Genomic DNA, 18,984 nt, shown 5'->3' with positions numbered 1-18,984 from the left:
GTTTCCTTCTGTTCTTTATTCTTCGCAGCATCGAGCTCGCCCCGCCCCCTCGGTCTCCGCGTCCTCCTCCAGCAGCGTGCGCGGCAGTGTGTGTTCAGCAGCAGCTTCCTACGGACCTTCAGAGTAGAACTCAGAGGCGCTTCAGCACCATTGAACCAGCAGCGGCGGAGCAGCAGACCGGCGGACCGCTTCCCTCCCCGCAGGTTTAGTCTCACCACGCCGGACACCTGACCGGACTCTCCCGCGGACTCCCCACTCTCTCTCTCCAGGTAGGATGGACATTAGTTATTTTCAACACGGAGGAAATCAAGTTGGTGACATGCACGATGCAACCTGCAGTGCGGCATCCTTTTGGTTGCATAAGTCGCATTTATGGAAGTAGTCAGTCCAGTATATACTGTGTACGGTTTACACGCAAACACGTGACATGTAAACATGGTTTTGTGAGTGTCGTGCTTGGATTTTCTCTCACTGCTTTGACACACACACACGCGCGCACGCACACATACGCACGCGCACCACGCGTTCGATTTAACAGGGAGACACGAATCGGCATCAGTGCCGTCTGGTTGTTGCGATGTCACCGATTGATGCGGACTGGATTTGATCTGTCTGTGGCGCGAGCTGGTGTGATGATGGATTGTGCCCTGGTGCTGATGTTGCGAGGGTGTGTGTCGCGCGCTGGATTGAATGCGGGTGGGTAGCGGGAGGGGGGGGGGGGGTCTCTTGATTTCACATCATCCTCCCAATGAGGCTACTAATGATCAACGTGGGCGTGACCGCATCTCATCCACCAGCCTTTATGCTCTTTCACGGCTAAATACACGTCTCCTGCACACACACACCTACACACACACTTCTTTACAATGAGGGCATGAGACACAGCAGAACTCTAGCGGGATCCCTGAATGCAAAGCTTGAACTGCATTGCTGTCTGATGGGGGGCTCTGTCTCTCAAGGTCATCCCTTGTTGGTAATTGATGGTAATGGCACAATGTGATTTATTAGCCCCCCTCACTATGGTGCCGTAATATGTGTCGAGTCCACACCTGTCTGCTGATTACCGCAGCTACACACTTCTCCGTCTGGGTCTCGGGTCCGTAGTCGGCGCGGTGAATCCCTGCTGCAGGCTGACCCGGAGGATCTGGTCCCCGACTTGGCCCCTCTCATGGCTCCAGATAAGAAGAAGCACTGACATCTGCTGATCATGCACAATGCTGTCTGTGCACAGTCGAAAAACATGCTTAGGACATGCTTATGTAATAATCAGGGTGGGATTTGAGACGGATTCCCAGGCATGACATTTTTGTCACACTGCAAACCCCCCTCCTGCTCCCTCCATTAGCGCTTAATTGCATTCTTTCCATCGGTTAGCCCTACTCCTATCTACAAGAAACAAAAGCTCTTGTCTTTGTTCGTCTTAACATCTTGTCCTATCGCCGGGCCGCTCCTCCAAAAGCAGTAAAAACCGACCTGCAGAATGTACGAACCTCCCCGTTGTCACGTTGAAAGCCTATCAGGGAATTTTGTAGCGAGAGGTTTTGTTCAGTTTTCTAAAGATGGTTTTCATTCCATTCTTCTTTGAGTATAACTGCGTGATGTGTGTGATGAGACTGTCACTGGGCTCCAGCTCTGAAAAATGGCCATTTCTGTTGGTGCCGACATGACAAAGGAAGGTAGACGGATTGTTACGTCCTGGCAGAATCCCTCAAACATGGGCCTTATATACTGACCAACAAACAGGCCCAATATTCGTCTTCAAGAGGCAATTTGAACGTGCGTAGGAAGATGATGTTCTGCCAAAGCTCCACCATGTTGCCGCTCGCGTCACGTTAAAGGCTATTCAGCTGCACGTGACGAGGGGGCCGTGTTAAAGAATGTGCGATTTACCTAAGCGTCAGTTTGCCTTTTAGTGCACCACAAATTCCCCCCTCAAGAATCGACTTTTCTACCAGGGGTATCACCGGCACACTGACGCCATACGGATTCAGCTGAATGAAGGGAGGCGGAGTGATGAGTAACACTTGTGTGTCCGTACCAGAATACACGACTAGAACCTGAAACCTGAAAGTGAGTCAGCATTCCTGCACCTCCAGTTCCCTCGCCTCCACGTTAACCTGCTGTTTGATCTCAAATAAGGTTTGTGGTTAACACAAGCTCCAGAGAATTTAGCTTTCGCGCGACAACAAGTTCTGCGTGTGTGTCTTCAAAAGGCAGTTTTTCCCTCAAGTGGCTAAAAGGGACAACAAAACAGCCGAGGTGCACTAACAGGCACTAACAAGCGTGCACGGTCTGCCCGGCTGTGTGAGCGCAGCACAGAGAAGCTGTGATTACATCATTCAAAGAGGGAGGGGGACTTTAATGCACTACACCTTTACAGAGACAATGGGCTTTATTAATGTCCTGCATATTACCTGGACCACAATCATTTCACTTTAACGATGCATTAAAGTGCATGCAAACAACCCAAAAACAACCCATACATGCAATGTGTGATGTTACACAAGTCGTGCAATGCACCACACACACCTACACAGTGACGCCGTGGCCCGCCTGTCATGCGCCGTGTAGTTTTTAGTGGTCGTGTTCAGACATGGTTGTGTAACCCATAACGAGTGCCTCAGATGTCATCATGTGAGAGAAATGAGGTTTCAAAAGCATTATCTGAATCCCATTTGGAATCACAATCAATCAAACCTTTTGTCCAATCTTTTAAACAGGATCATTTGGGGAAATGGGGATTTCTTTTTGGAAAGCACAGGAGATCTGGGACAATAGGACCTGATGATGTCATCTGAGCTTAAGCATGACAACTGCAGAGTGATATCAGAAAAGCCGCCAGAACTGGTGGTGCTGAGTGAGAGATGCATTTAACGTAGAGATGGCTAATGCATTTCTGCAACTCGAGGCCCCAGTATTTTTGCTTTGCTACTCCCAAACACAGAAAAACAATGTGTCCGCTCCAGAACCCTGGATCACAAAAGACACTAAATCCAAACTGTGGGCATCTTGTGGACTCAGCTTAGAGTTACAGCTCATTTCCTCAGCTCAAAGCCGTTGGTGCATGAAGGCATCCTTCATTGTGTGCACATGACATCACACTTGTGTGCATGACGATAGAGGGACCCTCCCCTAAGGTTTACTCCGTTTTCCCTGTGCAGAGGACGTCACATGTGTACAGACTGTAAAGCCCTCTGAGGCTGATTCAGATTTCTAATTTAGGGTTATACAAGCAGGGCGACTTTAATGAAATAACCTTTTCAGTTGCATTATGGGACATTTTGTTGCCCTTTTTTCGGGCCTGGAGCCATAGGTACTAAAAGTCAGGGAATATGGAACTTTGCTGCTTCCCTTTTTAATCTGTCTCTCATAAATTCCCAAACGTCACAGACATATAATTCTCATCTTAATATAATCCAAGACTTAAGCAGATATTTGTATGATGGTATAATCACTCGTCATCTCATTTCTATTGCTAATACTTCTACTAATACTGCTTTTATCATCAATGTCATGCTATCATTAGTAATAATCATTTTTCCTTATATGCTTTAGGCTTTTACTTCTCTCATTACATGCATCAAGTCTCCTTGTTTTGCCTTTAAAGTTATTTGGGTGGTAGTTTGTTCCATCTTTTTTAATGCGAGGTTATGAAGAAAGAGGAGGCTGTATGACCTAAGTATTGTAAAGTCCTCTGATGCTAGTTCCGGGTTTGTCACATTGGCCAATTGAATACAATTGAAAGTTGAGTTGAACCCCATATGGAAAACTTCTATCCCGTCAATCACTGCTGTTGCTGTATCCTCTTCCCACATCAGGGAGATATGACGGACAGGTCAGGTTATAAATCCTCCACAACAGGCATTTCTGTACACATTTGGTCAGCTGAGCTGCTGTTGATCAGAGGACCCTTTGTGGCAATCGTCCCTCTCAGACTGCAGTGGAAGGACCACAGGGTCACTTCTTCTCTCTTCCTCCGAAGCCGCTTACAAAACCCAGCAGCTCGCATTAACACTTGGAGATCTTTATTCTCTATTTGAGAGATGCATATTGGATAGTGTGTGTAATAACTGCAAAGCAGAGCGTGACCTCCTCACACACAGATGGCTCATGTGAGCGTGGGGGAAACCAACGGCTGTGAGCTGAGGAAATGAGCTGTAACTCTGAGCTGAGTCCACAAGATGTCCACAGTTTGGATTCAGTGTCGCCAGTCTTTTGTGATCCAGGCTTCAGGAGCGGAAACATTGTTTGTCTGTGTTTAGGAGTAGCACAGCAAAAATACTGGGGCCCAGCAACGGATCCATCAGGGAGGAGCATCAGAGGCTCAATAAATAATACAAATAATTGTTGCGATTAGAAACTACGCAAATGCCCAATAATCACATATTTAATTTATCAGATCATCATTCATTTCAGTTATTTTTACAGGGATTTGAGAGGTTAGAATTGTACATTCAAATATACCTGTTGACATTTGTCATTCCTGCAGTGATGTGTTTGTAACAAATGTGGCCATGTGGAAAGATGATGAGTCATATCTTGAATTTCACTTTTGTACCTTATGAATCATTCGTTCCTTGGTGAACTCGGGCAGTGCTGAAGCAATTTAAAAGATGATCCCAGAGCAAAGTTTCTAATGGTCTGCGAGCTGCTGGCAAAGGATGTGAAGTTTTTCTTTTCCTTTCATTTCTTTCGTGTGCTTCATTAAAAAAGATTCAGTATCTCCTGTATTCTCCATCTGTATTGCAAACCCATCACCGGCCCACCTCCATCTACCCAGAAGAACAGATACTTTGCAAAGAAACACAACATTTAAGTTGCCTGTTAAAAGGTTTTGCAGAAAAACCAAATGGTCAAAGATTCCTGAGCTTAACTTCCCATGGAAGGTCTCCTCCGCCACGCGTCACGGAGGCGAGCAGCGCTGCAGGTCTCTGCGCTGATGGGCTTTATAGCACATTGAAACGAATGCTCCCCTGGGCCTGCAGAGACAGATTGGACACAATGTGGCTCTGGCCACAATGACACCTCCACCGAGCCAAAGTGGTCCAATAAAGCATCTCAGCAGAGAGGAATGCTGTCAAATGGTCCACGGCTCAAACCATCTTTAGCCTGTTATTACAGGCTGGTTAATGAACATAATGGAGCAGCATCAGCACCGCGCAGATACCAAGGAGGCAGCAGTGGTGGAGAAATTAGAGGGACATTAAACACCCAAACAGCTTCAGCATTTCTGAAAAAATACGACTACTTTAAAATGATTCCCCTTTCCAAAGGGTCCCATTTGAAAGTGAGCATTTCATAGAATGAAACAAATAGGCTAAAACCCCTTTGAGAGGCTGGGGCTCAGGGAGGACAGGGAATCATTTTACCGCCTCCTTCAATCCACATTTTACTGCCTATAATTGCAATGCAACTGCTCTGGAGGGATGTGAGGTTTCAGAGTGCCTCGACAGATGAAACAAACTAAGACAAGCAGGTGATCAGAGGGGCTGGAAATCAAACAGGCGAGGACTCATTTCCAACTCTATTCCTGTGCTTCGTCTACAGCTCCTTTGTTTTAAAGTTTATTTTTAGACGCAGCTTTGCTTCGCACTTCACACTTGTCTAGAAGTCTCGGTGTTCAGCTCTGTTCCAAACAGCCTCCACATATTTAGGTCACAAGCTTAAAAGTGCACACACTCATTCATTCTGCATGTGTGTGTGTGTGTCTGTTTGCAGGCATAATGGGGAAACAGAACAGCAAGCTGACCCCCGAGGTGATGGAGGACCTGGTGAAGAACACAGAGTTTAATGAACACGAGCTGAAGCAGTGGTACAAGGGTTTCCTGAAGGACTGTCCCACCGGCCGCCTCAACCTGGAGGAGTTCCAGCAGCTGTATGTTAAGGTGAGACTCCCGTGGATAACACACACACACACACACAGAGCAAATACCTCGGTGTGAAAGTTCATTAAAGCAGTGGATGATTAGCAACTACCGATGAGGTCGGGTAGAGGACGCTCTGAGGAGAAGAGAAGAAAGACTCATTGTTTATTACTGCTGATGGGGATTTGAATTGATGTCCTAAGAAAAGGTCAAATGTGACCCGGGTTGTGATGTGGTAAAAGGGCCATGAACCCCCCACATCGCCCTTTAAATGAACAAACAGCGACTTGGAGCCACAAGTAGAAAGAACTTGGAATGAGTGCGTTAGCGATTCATAGCACTTGTTGTGTCAGGCTCATCTCAGCATCTCTTTGTACTAGATGTGTTAACTTCCTAAGAGTCCACAGGGAGCACAATCCTGAGCAAAGTAAGAACAGTGTTATCACGATGCCAGGAAAGGCCTCATAACCAGAGGGTGCTGCCGTTACATAAGACACTGGGTCCTACTCACTCAAAAGGCCATTAGAGCTCATGCTCATGATAATAAGCTGTATTAAGTCAAGGAATAGCTACCGTTATTTAGGAAAAGAACAAATACAGCACATGTGTAGACACTGAGTGTGCAGTTTTCCTGGAATAGAAAAGCCTTAAAATGCTTCTCATGTTGAGCACCAAATTCCCAGGGAAATAAGATAGAAATAGATGGATGGAAACGGTCATTGAATCAGGAATGGAATATCCCTTAAAGATAAACAGGTCTGCAGCGCCACAGCTCAGACCTGGAGGGGTCTCATTGGGGAAGTCCTATAATGATGCAACCCGACGTGTTCCTAGGCAACAGCTATCACATTGGTGATGGTGCTTCATTTAAATCCAGAGAGCTGATAAGTGGATAAAAAACTGTCTGCAACGACCTTGCATTACAGGGACAGGACAGACTGTTCCTGTGAAGAGTGACTGTGTGTGTGTGTGTGTGTGGGGGGAGAGGGGGGGGGGTCGTATGTGCAGTGGGGGGGAGACAGAACAGCGAGAAACACAGGCGATCAGAGACGGGGAAAGTGAGAACGTGCTCGGGGGGCGTAGCTATGCACGGTTTGGGTTGGACATCTACACACACACACACACACTCTGTCTCACTCCTTTAACACCCGCTGCCTCCCTTTGGGGGGAGATCATCTCCCAGGCTGTGAAGGGGGAAGGTGATGAAGACGAAGTGCTGGGGGGGAGGATCATGATCAATTATCATTATAAAGAAAGTAATGAATGTCGGTTCTTACGAAACGGTAAAATGGCTGAGTTTAAGAATGACTTTTGATAGCTGAGCGGATGTAGAAATTAAATTAAGCAGGGTGTCCTCCCCGGCAGACGCTTGTAACAGGATCTCTGAGGCGCTATGGGGAGAGGTTTTGTCGCTAGATTTTCTTGTTTGGATTATCGCATGCAGAGACAGCATCCGTGCTCACTGATAACCGTGATCACACACACACACACACACACACTCACTCAGCAGTGATCCACACACAACCACTCCGCATTGTTCATTCTTTTGTTTTCAAACAGGATGCAGAACCTGAAATGAGCTCCTTCCTAAATACAGCTTTGTATTTTGAGCTTGCAGGTGCTGTTGTAGTTTGTCTGTAGGTCTTAAAAGGGCAGTATGTGTACGGGGAACCTAGTAGTGTATAATAACACTCATACACCTAAGATGAGAAGTGATCTGAGGGGCGGAGAGGACTGGAATCACTGTTGTGACACTGGCCCTCAGACACACACACACACACACACACTCAAGTAAACACACAGATGCTGGCCTGAATATAGATGTATGGATGGATTCCGCTCTGCTGCGTCTCGCTTGTATAGCCTCCAGGCTGGCTCTGTGTGTGCGTGCGTGTGTGTGTGTGTGTGTGTGTGTGTGCCACACATACCATCCAGCAGCCCTGCCTGCTATTGTCTCCCCAGAGGGACACACAGATGATAGGCAGGTAAATGGAGTGACAGACGGACACTGACATCATCTGGCCAATCGCCTGTTTCCGTGAGGAAACATATGCTCCTTGACCACGGGGGGAGTCGCTATGTAGCCCCGCCCTACAGCATCCCCTGGTCACCATGTGACCCGCGGCTACTGAGGGAATAAATCCAGACAAGGGCGTAACAACGCTTCTTTGGGGGGGAGGTTGTGTCCCCCCAATATACAACAGTAAAATATATGTTCTCCTGTCAATGGATCGGTCTCTTGGCTCTTGCACTACACTACCGTAATTGACAGCATTAAAAAAACACATCAAATATATTTGTCAACAATAACTGAAATGAGACAAAGCACAAAATATATACAAGGCAACAGATGGAAATATGAATGGTCCGAAAAAGGCGAGTAAATGAAAGTTAGATGCTGATTGTCAAACTTTCCACTCCAAATATTAGGATTATATGCTTTATCAATTCATGACAACCTCTGTTTCAGTGAATGTCAGTCTTTCATCTTTCCCTCTCTCCCTCCCCATCTCTCCCACTTTACGTCTCCATCTCTCCCTCTTTACGTCTCCATCTCTCCCTCTTTACGTCTCCATCTCTCCCTCTTTACGTCTCCATCTCTCCCTCTTTACGTCTCCATCTCTCCCTCTTTACGTCTCCATCTCTCCCTCTTTACGTCTCCATTTCTCCCTCGTTACGTCTCCATCTCTCCATCTTTCCCTCTTTACGTCTCCATCTTTCCCTCTCTCCCTCCCCATCTCTCCGTCGTTACGTCTCCATCTCTCCCATCTATCCCTCTTTACGTCTCCCTCTCTCCCTCTTTACATCTCCATCTCTCCCTCTCTCCCTCTCTCCCTCTTTACGTCTCCCTCTCTCCCTCGTTACGTCTCCATCTCTCCATCTTTCCCTCTTTACGTCTCCATCTTTCCCTCTCTCCCTCCCCATCTCTCCGTCGTTACGTCTCCATCTCTCCCATCTATCCCTCTTTACGTCTCCCTCTCTCCCTCTTTACATCTCCATCTCTCCCTCTCTCCCTCTCTCCCTCTTTACGTCTCCCTCTCTCCCTCGTTACGTCTCCATCTCTCCATCTTTCCCTCTTTACGTCTCCATCTTTCCCTCTCTCCCTCCCCATCTCTCCGTCGTTACGTCTCCATCTCTCCCATCTATCCCTCTTTACGTCTCCCTCTCTCCCTCTTTACATCTCCATCTCTCCATCTTTCCCTCTCTCCCTCTTTACGTCTCCCTCTCTCCCTCGTTACGTCTCCATCTCTCCCATCTCTCCCTCTTTACATCTCCATCTCTCCCGCTTTATACAAAGAGCTGAGCGCCTTGCACGGAAAGGCCAAACATTTAGTTTGAAAACCCATCTTTTTATTAGTCGGGTTGTGCTCAGATATAATCAATGCCCACCCGCTCTGAAGATTTGAGTCAAACGGTAATCATAAACTGGACGGAGTGACTCATAATGATAGGGACTATTTTACAATGTTTACAGCACAGAGGGACGGGAATCCGACACTGATTAAGCAGGCTGTAATTTTCACAAGGACAAACCACCGTGAATTCTCCCCTGTCTTCATGAACAGATAATTGGTGTTAATTGCTGAGTGTCTGTGTATCAGTGTTTGCAACGATGCGGAAAGCATCCGAAATGAGCCGTTGGGGAGAAAGCCGATTCACAAACACAGCGAGAGGCAGAAAGGAAGAACGGAGATGAATCCATAGAGAGGGGGAAACTAATGGATGCATTTATTAGAATTCATTGGGTTTGATCAGCTGCAGTGCGGCCTTACCTTGGACCCTGAAGTGGCAAAGGAATTATTCAGCAACTTCCAGCAGGTCTCCCTGTGCTGCAGTGTCACGTTAGGGAGTGCGATAACGGGGGGAGTCACATCCTGTAACAGTGTCATGGCTGGAAGTAGTGGTGCCAGTGACAAGCACCTTCCACTGGTTCACAAGGGCTCGAGCCACGCAGAATCCCCACCAACCTCATTGCAACCAAAAGGTAACATGGTGAGACGAAGCACCTTCGAGATGAAATGAATGTGACAACCAGCCCCGTTCTCACATGAAGCTGTTTTTGTGACCAGGGTTTATTGGATAGCTTTTCATGCAAAATATTGGTGGAATATTTGCAGGGGATTCCTAAAGGCATCCCGCCCGGTGTGTTAAGCATTCAGGTGGAAGTAATGCTCGGGCAGCAGGGAGCACACACACATACATGTTGGCATGATAATTCCGATGTGGGATTTCTTTCACACACATGACGCCCACGCAGGGCCGAGCACACACGGAGGATGCATAGGATGGAGAGACACTGCTCATGAAGGTCTAGAGAACACATGGAACACGTGGAGCAGAAGCCGGGTGCCGTAGGGCCGGTTATGCTTCAGAGAGCTTCAGAGGCCACACTGGGGACACAGCTGGCCAATAGAGACGAAGTGAGCGAGTCCTCCATGTTCGCTCTGTTAAAAGAGGAGTTACCTGCCAGCAGTGAGGCAGAGAAATGGCAGCCGTGGAACGTGCCAGTCGTGACATTTTGACTGTGAAAAGTTGCTAAATACTAGGGCTTTCAATAGATCAAAAAGATGAACTAATTAATCGCATGTTTTGAAATGTATTCATTGTGATTTAAAGTTTTTCTCCCAAAGACTTTTAAACACAAACTCCACACATGTGATTGTGTTGGAGGTGGAACGTGTTGAACTAGCGACTCTTCCTGTTGTCCACGGCTGTGTTTCAAGTGTCCCCACATTTAGCAGGACGTTTTCAAACCGCTGTCTTTTGGGGACTCAGTGGTGGTCCTCTGCAGGGTCGATGTTGCCATGGAAGTAGCGTAGCAGCTAGCTTAAGCTAGCAGTCCTGAAATGGTCCACAGCCCCACTAAATACCCGTTTTAACAATAAAATAGCAAGTTGATGTTGTGGGTTGACGGGGATATTGTCACGGTTTGGGTTTTTGTTTTATTTTATAGTTTCATGTCTTGTGTTCCTGGGTAACTTCACTTCCTGCCTTGTCCTGTCTTCCCCTGTGATTGTCTGCCGTGCCTGATTGTTTTCACCTGTGTCCAATCACCTGCACCTCCCTTATGTATTTAAGCCCTGTGAGTCTCTTGTCGCGTCATTGTCTGCTGTCGTCTACAGGTCTCGTCTTGCCATGTAAGGTTATGTCATTGTTATCTTCAAGTCCAGGTCCCTGTTTTTTTGTCTTTGTTTTCTCGTCTTTTTTCATCGGTTGGAGTGATTTTGAGTTCTGTTTTTGACTATTAAAGTCCCTTTATTTTCTGAGTCCTCCCTCCTTGCCCGCGACCCGCACTGACAGATATGGATTCGTCAGTTATCTCGCTGCGACTCTTCTGTCTTTCAGTGCCCATGAACGCTCCCCTCGCCATCCCCTGAGGCGTGAAATGCGTTTCCACACTCAACAGTGCCATCTGCCGTTGCGCTGTCACTCACGCTCCTCACCCAGAGTGAGAGCTGCCAGATGGGTGTTTTGTAACCACAGATAAACCAGGGTCTGGACAAGTCTCCAAATTCCCATCCAATTCCCCGCTGATTGTGTGCTCTCTGGGAAGCTCATGAGAGGCAGCAGGGACACCTACATGTGGTCTGCATGAGGTGTCCAACAAGAGGATTCCCACTCAAACACGCACACATTCATGTAAATACAATCGCATGTGCGAACATTAAGCGTGGCATAGGCGCGCTAATACCCGTCAGTGATGAGTCTATTCGGAAACATGTATATCCGTTCACCCTCTTCGGCTTTAACCGTGGCGAGGTCCAAATCCACTGCGGGGAAATAAAGAACATCAGTATGAAGCTGAAGAGTCTGCTGATTCTACAGAATTCAATACTAACATTAACTTAAGACATACGCTATTTGCATGGGAACTTCTGTCATCAGGTAGCTAATCAAGGCTATTCATGAGGTATTAATCTGAGGGCCTGAATTCTTAAATTTACTTTTGGTTACGGTGAAATGCACTTTCTTGTGTCTTGTTCTTATGGGTCTGTATCATTTTGTTTGGAATGTACTGATTAAAGGATAAAAGCGTCATCTAAATGACATGCCATGTAATTACGGATGTCACTGTACACGCTGAAAAATAACAAGCAGATGAGTGAAAATGCATGTTACAGTGCAAAGAGATTGCTGTGTGTGTGTGTGTGTGTGTGTGTGTGTGGACCCTGGAGGCTTGGACCCAGTAGCAGCTCCAGCAGTGAGCTGGCTACGTCCCTGTTGCTGCCTCCCATGTCACTGAGGGCGGATGTGAGGCTCCGTCTCCCTCACACACAGACGCAGTGAACACGGATCATGCATCCATTCTGCTCACTGAAGTAACGTAGCGATGGAAACTGCCAAATGCACAGACATGCAACGTCCTGCTGGTGTGATCCCTTCCAACAGGCTCCACTGCATGCGACAATGTTGGCCAAGACGCGCTTGAAGCATCAGGCCTCATTTACACAGGGGAAGAAACAAGTGAACCTCGCTAACGTCGAGACCTCAGGTGCTCGGAAGGGGAAATGAGCCAGTGCCCTTTCTCCCTATTGCTCAGGGGGTGGGGGGAGAAGGGAGGGGCCCACAGTGGGCCAGGAGGCTCCCCACGGAGCTGGTGCCTGAGTGCCATGATTTAGCATGAAGGATATATTTTGAGGCTATCAGGGGAGAATAGAGGAAACGAGCCAACGGAGCACACCATCGCCATGGTAACGGCCCCGGGCAGGGCATTATGGGACAGTGAGTGACAGGGGGAGGTGTGTGTTGGCACATCTGCAGCTGCCTGCTGGCTTTGTCAGGTGCAGAGAAGTTTGATGGATGTTTTTCTCAACTCTTCCTAGTCCTCCCGGGGCCTAAATAAAGGACTTAATGAACAAATCACTGGGGGGACACCCTGCGGGGGGGTGGTGTCGGTGGTGGTGGTTGGGGGGTTGTCACATCTTTTAGGAGGCTGCAATTAGGGATTTATATTTGCCATTTTCAACACCATTCCTTTTACTCACATGACAGTCACCGTGCACGGAGGAAACAAACGGCCATGGCATTGGCTGCGCATCATGGAAGCTTGTCATGTCTGTCCTGTTCTCCACCAACCGGGATCCAACGTGGCTCGTAGTTCCCTCACAGTCATTTTCAAACCCAACACACACGTCGCCACTGGATCTGTTCCTCACGAGCTCGACGGCTCCTCAGTCAGATGAATTATTCGTCAGCTGTGTGATCTGCTGCTGGTGTGAATTTGTTTCTCTCACGTATCTTTCCTCCATGTCACACTTTTTCTATCTTCTCTTCTTCTTTCCCCCCTCCCCATCCTCTCTTTGACTTTCTCTCTTTTGGTGCTTGCAGTGTGATTGTGAAGGCTACCATAGTGTGTGTGTGTGTGTGTGTGTGGGTGATGAAATAGGCCACGCACTCACGGACCCACACACACACTGAGATGAGCCTCATTGAGCCTCACTCCCCACCGAGTGGACAGGAGCTGGCGTCCAGCCTGTCCTTTGAAGACCAAATCAAACGGATGGGACCCGAAGAAGTGAGACTGAATGGAAATGTGAACAATTGTAATGTTTAAAACCTTCAAGCAAGCAGACGCCCCAAGTCCTGTTGTCATGGCAATTGCGTTCCACGCAGTGACGGTTCAGTCCTCTGACGGACACACAGATGAAGCATCTTATCAGCGCGTCTCTACCTTCTCTCCGTTTCTCTTTTACGTAACAAAGTGTTACATAACCTGCCAGATTGTCGAGGAGCCGCAGTGGCTCAACCCCCCCCCCCCCCCCCCCCCCCTCTCTGGAGCAGAAGGCCGGATCGGCCGAAGCTGAGTCTGTCACACTCAATTTAGTCTCCTAGTTTCTCAGTCTCATTGCTCTCCTACTGCAGCAGAAGTTCATTTTGCGACAAGAAATTACAGTTATTTTTTCCCTCTTTCTTCCTCCCCCTTTTCCTCTCATATCCACTGCACTCCATCCTTATTCTCCAATCAGGATTCGTGGCAGCGGGCGGTTGATGAGAGGCTGAGGCCAGGTCCTCACCTCTCTGTTGGCCTCTATGACGACGCTGTCTGCGGCTCAGACAGAAATGGTAGAATAGTGGATGGAGAGGATTATGGGAAAGGTGGTTGCTCTAAGTGATGATACCCCTCAGCTTCACAGAGTTACAGGTCATTTCCAGTTGCCCTCTGTATGCTGCCTGTATACCTGTCTAGTGCACCGCTGTCTCAAAACGCCTTTTACTGCCTCTTTATACGCCCAAACCTCACCACTACTTTGAATCGGTAGGGGGCGCTAAGCGTACGGCTTAGTAAATTGGTTTTCCTTCTGGTACATGGACTATGACCTGTTTCGACAAGCCTTACAGCATATTGGTGTCTGGAGGCAGTTGGTATTCAACTCCACTCGGAGCTCCGTCTTACCGATTCTACATTGATCCCATTTGATGGCAGAAGAAACATTTGAATGACGTCCTTCACCTTGACTTTGAACAAAAGACCACGACATAACGCAAAGCTCAAGAGCACTGGCGCCTCTTTTTTCAGCGATTCCTTGCTTGCATGAGAGTTGTTGAATTTGTAGTTCACCAACACGTTATTTTGGTTAGACCAGCAAAAGTGCATGAGGATAAACTATAAGACATCTGGCGGAAGGTCATTTCTCCTCTTTGGTTCCATTTGCATTGGTTAATAGAGGCGCTTGGTGGATCCCACAAGTCCTCAAAGAGCAGCCTGGCCTGGCTTAGATTACCCATGAGCCCTTAGAGAGGTCAGCACTAGTGTACACCCCCTGACTCTGTGATGATCCACGGTACATGAGCAGCTGGAGGGTCGAGCGTGTAGCGCCGGGATGCAGGGTTAACATTGGTTTGCACTTCTCAGATCAGAGTTGCCACAGCTGACCTGTCAAATCAAACGGAAATGGGTGTTGAAAATAACATAAAAGATGAGGGTTTGTGTTTAATCTGGAATATTTGGCAAAGTCTTGTGAATGTGACTTGAATTTGTGACAAAAAAAGACTTCCAAGCCCGGAGCTGTCAGTCCGGCTGTGCTTCATGGAGGCCTAAGCCAATGCTAACATGCTAACATGCTCAACATGACAAGTGTTCACATTGTACCTTCCCATAGGTAGAAAGCATTTTAGATGTGATGACAGCACTGCGTCTAAACAAAGGGCTTAATTAGAAACATTCAAATTGAATTGTCTTACATTGGATAGCAGCAGAGTGACCCCGACCTGTACCAACGCAGTGGAAATGCTGCCTCTTTGTGTATTCCTCTCCGCTGACAACATTTGCAGAATTAAAATCATTGATGCAAAGTATTTTATACCATCCGTTAATCTGCCCTTTGATTGCAAACTACCTCTTTACCAAAGTCATTTAAAGTCCGGTGGCTGTTTGGAGGTGTTGTGTGGTGGATTCTACACCCATCCCTCACTGATAAGTCGTTTCTTTTGGGTGACGTCGGCTTTCTCCTTTTCTGTCCTTCTCCCCGTCCCAGTTCTTCCCGTACGGCGACGCGTCCAAGTTCGCCCAGCACGCCTTCAGGACCTTCGACAAGAACAGCGACGGCACCATCGACTTCAGAGAGTTCATCTGCGCCTTGTCCATCACGTCGCGGGGCAGCTTTGAGCAGAAGCTCAACTGGGCCTTCAACATGTACGACCTGGACGGAGACGGCAAGATCACCAGGGTGGAGATGCTGGAGATCATCGAGGTACTGTGGGCTCAAAGCCTCTGTCCCAACTCCAGGTCAACCTTCTTGTCCACAAAACAGTGCCTTGGGTAGCTCCGCCCAGTTTGTCCGTCCCCTTATCCGTCTTCCAATAGATAGCCCCACCCTCGTCGCTGACCTAATCCTCCACTCCATCAATAACAGAATGATTCAGTACATATAATATGGGATATAACATTTATCGCCCATTATCTAACACACGCTAATCATAACACACCATATACAGTACATAATATTCAACTCACAGAGCTCATACTCCCCATCAGAAAACACACCTTCAATGGGAAACAACTAGAGGAAGGAGCCTGCAGAAGGACGTCAAGGTGGACAGAGTGAAATAGATGCCATGTGTACACTATTTGTAATATGCAAATTCTACCATATCTAATATCACACATGCTTTCACATGTAGCAGTATGCTTTCCTGCTTCAAACCTCAACAGCAGCACAGCAGAGAAGATGCTCTTTGAAGGAGTCACATGGAGGATGAGTAATTGAAGTGACCTTTTTATATAATGTATATTGAATTAAGCTCATTTATTTTTCTTTATATAATAACAATAAAAACTCCTGCTCACAGACAGGAAGTCATAGCCCAGGCTGTGGTGACCGTCCCTGTTATTGGGTGCACAGCACATCACAGCATCTGCAGCATCATCCAGGCGCTAAAGATAGTGGCGGAAGCCAGCGGACAGGTGCTCCAGCTGTGCTGCAGCCGCGCTGCAGCCGCGCTGCCTGTCACCCGGCGCTGACGCGTTCCCCTTGATTCCTTGTGTCTTCTCTCAGGGAGGGAAACATGGGCGTATCCAGAGGCCGGAGGTGTAAACCGTCTTCTCCTCTTTGCAGGCGATCTACAAGATGGTGGGCACGGTGATCATGATGAAGATGAACGAGGACGGCCTGACGCCCCAACAGAGGGTGGACAAGATCTTCTCCAAGATGGACAAGAACAACGACGACCAGATCTCGCTGGACGAGTTCAAAGAGGCGGCCAAGGGCGACCCGTCCATCGTACTACTGCTGCAGTGCGACCTCCAGAAATAGGCCGCCCGGCGCCCGGACTGCACAGAGAGAATTTCATGTTCCATTCAGTTTGCAGCTATCTCCACTGAAAAAATAATATATATATATATATATGCTTGGACTACCTTTCAATGGATCTGCTTCTTGTGTTTGAAACACTCGTGTGCATGAGAATGTTAATTGCTATGAACAAAAAAACAAAAAAAACGGTCCAGTGTGCGGGTGTACGCCACAAACACAAACACACACACACACACAAGTAAATATGAATATATATATATTTCATTTATTTAAATGACTAACTGCCAAAATGTGAAGTGTGCAAAGTATTTTCCCATGCGGTCTCATTCTACCAGAGGTCGCAGCATCACGATGTTGAATGATGTTTATTGTTCTGCGCTCACTGCCCCAAGCCACCTGTTCCCCCCCCCACCACCACCACGCGCCCTCTTAGAAGGAACAACAGTAAACAGATGTAAACGTGGTCCATTTGCATGCCTTTAGGTCCGGCCTTAATAAAAAGCCTCCAATCCGTGAGAACGAGGCTTCAGTGAAAAGGGAGTAGACTGGTATCGGGGGCTGGGGGGGGTTGTTCCTGAGGCCCGCCCAAGCTTTCCCCGTTGGAGCATGTTTCTTTGTAGAGTAGCTTTAGTATATGTTGCTGAGCACTAACCCCCCCCCCCCCCCATGCATTTAAACTACCACTACTAATTATCACATGCTGAACCACATCGGAGATTAGAAGAAGAGAGATAAATTGGTAGACTTGTGAAAGTGAGAGGACAGATTGAAGGGAGCTTCAGTCCGCTGCAGCTCCATTAGAGAGAAGATCTAACCATCAGAGAGCCCTGGGACACGGGACCCAGCGCTAAAGGACAGGTTGGAGGACGTAGACCTGGAGACACGCGTGTTGGTCTTTTTCAGTGGAAGTGACCTGTAGAAGTGAAGCCATACCCGTTACATAGATTGGACCAAGTACCCCTTCACAAATCCTACCAAGTATTTCTCTCAGTCAATCTTTTTGTACTTTTCTACTCCCGTGTCTCACACATTGTACACAGCACGGTGTCCCCTCGAAAAAACAAAACTGTGAGCTCGCCTCAGCGCGCGAGCTCACCGCAGACCTCCGACCGGCGTCCACACTACCAGCGTCCCAAGAGCCAAAGGAGACGTGATACTTCCCAGTCCAAACAGTCCAAAGCATCCCGCACACCGCTCCACTGTCACGTCACAGCAGTGTGGCGCACCCCCGTCCATGTGATCTTTGGCCAGACGATGTTTCTAATTCCAACCGTGTTACTACTGTTGTTGCTGTCGAGATACCAAATGTAAGCAAAGGCTAACGTGTACATGGATTCTTTTGTAGCATGTATTGTGTCCCCGACGACATGGCTGCACTACTCCCTGTGTTGTGATTTAATCTAATAAAAGGAACTCTATGGGCTCTTGTCTGGTCTCTTCTCTCCACTCGTCAGATGTTCACTTGGGCCGAGGTTTCCATGGTAACCCCCGCCGCCTTCAATTAGTTCAGAGGCCCCACTCCTCATATTGTAATGGGAAAAAGATCTCATTAACTACATTCTAACTCATAATCCATTATTTATACCAATGCATTGAAAAGCAAGCTGGTCAGATGAGGGGCTGCCCAGGTCAGGAGGGTAATAGTTTGTGTGAAAACGGGATGGATTGTCCGACCGGACCAGGTTCTCTGCTACGACGGCTCAGGCAACTTGTCAGTTTGCTTGAAAGGTGAAGAAAAAGGATGTAAGGTAACAGTCTGCCTCCTTGGATCAGGGAAAGGGAGCAGAGGATGCCCTTCATAGTGAGTCCACAATGAACCGTAAACTCTGGGAGAGGCTTTTTTGAATTAGTTTAATTATAATCAACTATAAAAAAGTGTTTTATTCATAAAATATTTACATATCACTTTACTTTGTAAACATACATTTAAGTAAATTTACTGTAAATATTGGTAAAGTTGGTAACTTTCCTCATTCAATAGGAACTTTTTCAAACCATTTTGTGCCACGCCGTGTCTCTTTCGCTGCCTTTGTGATGAACAAGGACTGCCGACCCCCCCTTGGCCGATGATTGAAGTCGTAAGTTTTAAAGACGATAATCTCAAGTGAGTTAATACTCCACAGGTCCTTGTCACGTCACCCCAACCACTCCTCTCGGGTCCATTTCATAGTCCTCTCCTTGGCGCAGAATGTGCAGGGATTCTGGGATGTCTAAAAATGCAGGGATTTCAAACATTTCTTCACATACACAGGCCACCTGGAGCCATGAATCCTCCCACAGAGATGAGCCTGCTCATCAAGGCCCAAAGGGTTTGATGTAGTCGTCAAGTCAACGTTGATACAAAACGACATTGTTGATACGTTGAT

At 47.5% G+C, this 18,984-nt stretch overlaps 1 protein-coding gene across 1 annotated transcript; it reads left to right on the top strand.

Moving 5' to 3' along the window:
* Positions 1–62: 62 nt before the first annotated feature.
* vsnl1a (visinin-like 1a) lies at positions 63–18,041 on the top strand. Its single transcript, XM_037449468.2, has 4 exons — positions 63–269; positions 5,719–5,885; positions 15,341–15,556; positions 16,421–18,041. Exons 2-4 carry the CDS (start codon positions 5,724–5,726, stop codon positions 16,616–16,618), a joined length of 576 nt encoding a protein of 191 aa, XP_037305365.1. The 5' UTR covers positions 63–269; positions 5,719–5,723; the 3' UTR covers positions 16,619–18,041.
* Positions 18,042–18,984: the final 943 nt, after the last annotated feature.

Source organism: Pungitius pungitius, chromosome 20 (genome assembly GCF_949316345.1).
Source record: "Pungitius pungitius chromosome 20, fPunPun2.1, whole genome shotgun sequence".
Lineage (NCBI taxonomy): Eukaryota > Metazoa > Chordata > Actinopteri > Perciformes > Gasterosteidae > Pungitius > Pungitius pungitius.
The sequence above is the reverse complement of the archived record's forward strand: the minus strand, read 5'-3'. Positions and strand labels throughout refer to the sequence as shown.